The sequence below is a fragment of the Humulus lupulus genome, chromosome 9 (assembly GCF_963169125.1).
Source record: "Humulus lupulus chromosome 9, drHumLupu1.1, whole genome shotgun sequence".
NCBI classification, from domain to species: domain Eukaryota; kingdom Viridiplantae; phylum Streptophyta; class Magnoliopsida; order Rosales; family Cannabaceae; genus Humulus; species Humulus lupulus.
In genome coordinates this window covers 22,222,434-22,225,914 of record NC_084801.1, presented here as the reverse complement: position 1 = coordinate 22,225,914, position 3,481 = coordinate 22,222,434, and the positions used below count along the sequence as shown (strand labels likewise).

Here is a 3,481-nt window from a genome sequence, read left to right as displayed (position 1 = left end):
CACTCACGGAACTACTACTCAATGTCATGAATAATACACCCAAGCTTACAAATGAAACAATACCAATAAATCTCTCAAGAACAGAGAGAACAACCTACAATGTCAAGAGACACGACCCATAAAAAAACATTATTAAATAATTAAAAAAATCCCCCAATATCGTAAGCTTCTTGAGTAGCCAAAATAATCCCCATAGAGGAAACATGATATTTGAGGATTTTTTCTAGTTAACAAGATCAAATCCAACTATCAAATCCCCTAATATCATAAGCTTCTTGAGTAGCCAAACTTCCCAATCCAAAGGCTATTATTCTGAATTTTCATTGACCACCATTCAAAAGAAAAAAGAAACGAAGAAAAAAAAGATGCACCATAGAATTGTCTTGCATTATATGTATTTTCCAATAATACTACTCTTACTCATGTAAAGAAACCAATTTTTTGTCTATTATTGAGAAAACCTCATGAATTGTTTGTGCCCTTACATTACAAGTAGGGTAGAACAACTAGAGAAATTAGATGAAAGAGAACCAGGGTAAAAATAGTAAAGATTTTATTACAACTTAGACACATAGACATAGTAACGAGAGAGATAGAGGAATCAAATCAAAATCCATGCACAATGTCTTATCTATTCTTATGCCATCTCAATGTGACCACCTCCATACTTGTAGTTGTTAGCACTCGCTTCTTTCTCACCTTGACCCCAAATGGCGTAAGCTTCTTCTCCATGGGCTGCTTCATCTCCGATCTCCAAATCCTCGTCTGACATTCGTAAAGGCACGATCAGTCCCACGAATAAACAAATTAGGCTTGTCATGATGATGTTTAGGACAACGACGAACAATATTCCATAAATTTGCCACCCCATTTGCCTGAATCCTTCCTTGGCTTTTCCCATATGCAAACCATAGAACAGTCCCATGTACTGGTTATAGTTGTCGTAGAATAAGAAGTTGAGCTTCGGCTCCGCAAAGATACCAGTCAGCAGTCCCCCTAAGGTTCCAGCGACGGCGTGAGTGTGCAATACTGCCATGGTATCGTCCACCTTCTGGAGAAGTTTCCATTTTTTGTGGACAACCATCATGGTGAACCATGGGATAGAGCCCGAACATATGCCCATGATAATGGCTGCCCATCCTTGGACGACCCCTACATGTTTGATGAAATGTACCAATGAGAGAGAAAGAAAAAAAGATAACAGTCATTGATTTAGGCATAATGTGTTATTTCTTGAACTTTGCATTGATTGTAAAACCTTTTGATGCTTAACCATTCTAGTTTTTTAGTTCTGAAATTCAAAGATGTCAAAAGAAAAATGTACTTGGTAATAAGTTTTTTCTGGGAGTTACCAGCAGCTGGGGTGATGCAGACCAAGCCTGTGATCATTCCTTGGACTGCACCAATGACAGAGGGTTTTCCAAAAAATGCAATGTCAAGAATGAGCCATGTAAGTAAACTAGTGGCAGTACAAATATGAGTGTTCAATACGGCCAGTGAAGCGTCCATGCTTACAACGTAAGGGTCTCCTCCATTGAATCCTGTCCAACCTAGCCACAACATTCCAGCCCCTGCCAACATCAAGAGAATGTTATTTGGTGGGAACCTTTCTCTATCCTTGTTCAGTCTCGGTCCAACCTGTAAAATCAAATTGTAGAACTTAGTAAGTAAAGTTCAAAGTTTTTGTGCTTTCTTGTAGAGGGCTTTTACTCTTGTTTGTTGCCCGAGTTCAAATTATGTAAGTCGTACTCTCACAAATTGTTTTGAGTGACAGATACTATTTTATATAAATTTGAGTTAGTTTTTTGGTAAACAACTTGAATATCTACCATGTAATGGGGTTAAGTGTCATATTTATTAGGTCGTGAACAGGGAAGAAGCAGAAGTAAAGTTCGGCGGGCAAATGATAAAAACATTTTGAGAGGGAAAAATTCGTAACTTCTTAAAATTTGAAGGATTATATTGAAAAAAAAATCTCTATATTTTTGGTTTTGATCATTTTTTTTTGTTAATTTTAACGAAATATTTTAAATATTTAAAATAATATAATTTTGAAACTAATTAAAAATAGATATTTATTAATTATATTAATATAAATTAAAATACTATAAAATATCATTATTATAATAATATTTAATATAAAACTAAATATTTAATAATTTATTTTAAATCAATTTAAAATAGATATGTATTAATTATATTAATATTAATATAAATTCAAATTCAAATATTATAAAATATAATTATTATAATAATATATAATACCACATTAAATATCTAATAATCATATTAATATTAATTCAAATATTACAAAATATTTTTATTATAATATAAATATATGATATATAATCCTAATTTTTATAATATCTCGGAATAATAAATATTTATCAATTATATTATATGAATTCAAATTAGGATTATACATTATATGTTTATGCATGTTGATTTAAAAAGGCTATGGTTTCAAGGATTAAAAATGTCTTATTTATGTTGGTTATGCAGCTATATAAATATACATTTATATAGAAAGATAAGTTCATAATCCGTATTCCATACCCAATATGCTGCGGTGAAACCGGCAACTCCCGAAGACAAGTGGATGACATACCCGCCAGAGTAATCAATGATTCCATTGACGGCGAAATATCCATTAGTGGACCATATACTGAACGCTACAACGGTGTAAGAAAATGTCAGCCAAAGTGGGACGAACAACATCCACGCATAGAAATTCATTCTCCCCAACAGTGCTCCTGCTATGAGAATCAAAGTGATAGCGGCAAAGACAAACTGGAAGTACACCATAGTTACATTTGGGATCATCCCAAGAAAGGCTCTTTGGAAGTAATACTTCTCGTCCAGTGCAACATTGGCTTTTCCCCAGAGAGGAAAGAGTTTGTCACCGAAGGACATCCGATACCCCCACCCAACCCAGCAAAGGAGAACACAAGCAAAGGCATAGAGCACCATGAATGCTGAGTTCACTGCCCATTTCTTCTTCACCGCACCTCCGTACAGAATGAGGAGCCCCGGAACACTCTGCATCCCCACGAATGTTGCAGCCGTCAGTTGCCACGCATTGTCGGCTTTGTTCATCCATTCGGGGCTTGCAAAGTCTGGTATTAGGTTAGACGGTAATGGAACGGTGGCATTGAGATTCATCCTTTTTTCTTCCAAGAAAAACAAACACAACACTTGACACCAGAGTTTTCTGATTTGTGGTAAGCGCCAACCATCTCCTTTTAAACATAGCATTGTGTTTGGTTTCTCAGGACAACACGCTGTCACTTTGGTGGTCTATTTGTTTGGACGGCATTGCTTTCGTTTATTTTATTTTATTTTGTTGATTTTTATGTATCTTTTAGGAGAAGCTGTCACTGAGCAGGATTCTCTCTTGATTATTGCTTATATTCACTGTGACGTTATTTACGATGGTATCTTGTTTGGCATTGCTGGACTAAATGTGTTTGATTCTTGTTAT

At 35.1% G+C, this 3,481-nt stretch overlaps 1 protein-coding gene across 1 annotated transcript; it reads right to left on the bottom strand.

Moving 5' to 3' along the window:
• Positions 1-627: 627 nt before the first annotated feature.
• On the bottom strand, positions 628-3,215 carry LOC133800837 (ammonium transporter 2 member 5-like). The gene is made up of 3 exons (XM_062238900.1): positions 2,557-3,215; positions 1,353-1,638; positions 628-1,152 (listed from the first exon to the last, which is right to left on the bottom strand). Exons 1-3 carry the CDS (start codon positions 3,160-3,162, stop codon positions 638-640), a joined length of 1,407 nt encoding a protein of 468 aa, XP_062094884.1. The 5' UTR covers positions 3,163-3,215; the 3' UTR covers positions 628-637.
• Positions 3,216-3,481: the final 266 nt, after the last annotated feature.

What these genes read in the sequence shown, in the direction of transcription:
- LOC133800837 (XM_062238900.1), bottom strand. Translation starts at nt 3,162, where the DNA reads ATGAATCTCAATGCCACCGTTCCATTACCGTCTAACCTAATACCAGAC. An exon ending in GTTTCACCGCAGCATATTGG is followed by an intron (nt 1,639 to 2,556) that starts GTATGGAATACG and finishes TTGATTTTACAG; the next exon opens with GTTGGACCGAGACTGAACAA. An exon ending in CTGCATCACCCCAGCTGCTG is followed by an intron (nt 1,153 to 1,352) that starts GTAACTCCCAGA and finishes TCAAACATGTAG; the next exon opens with GGGTCGTCCAAGGATGGGCA.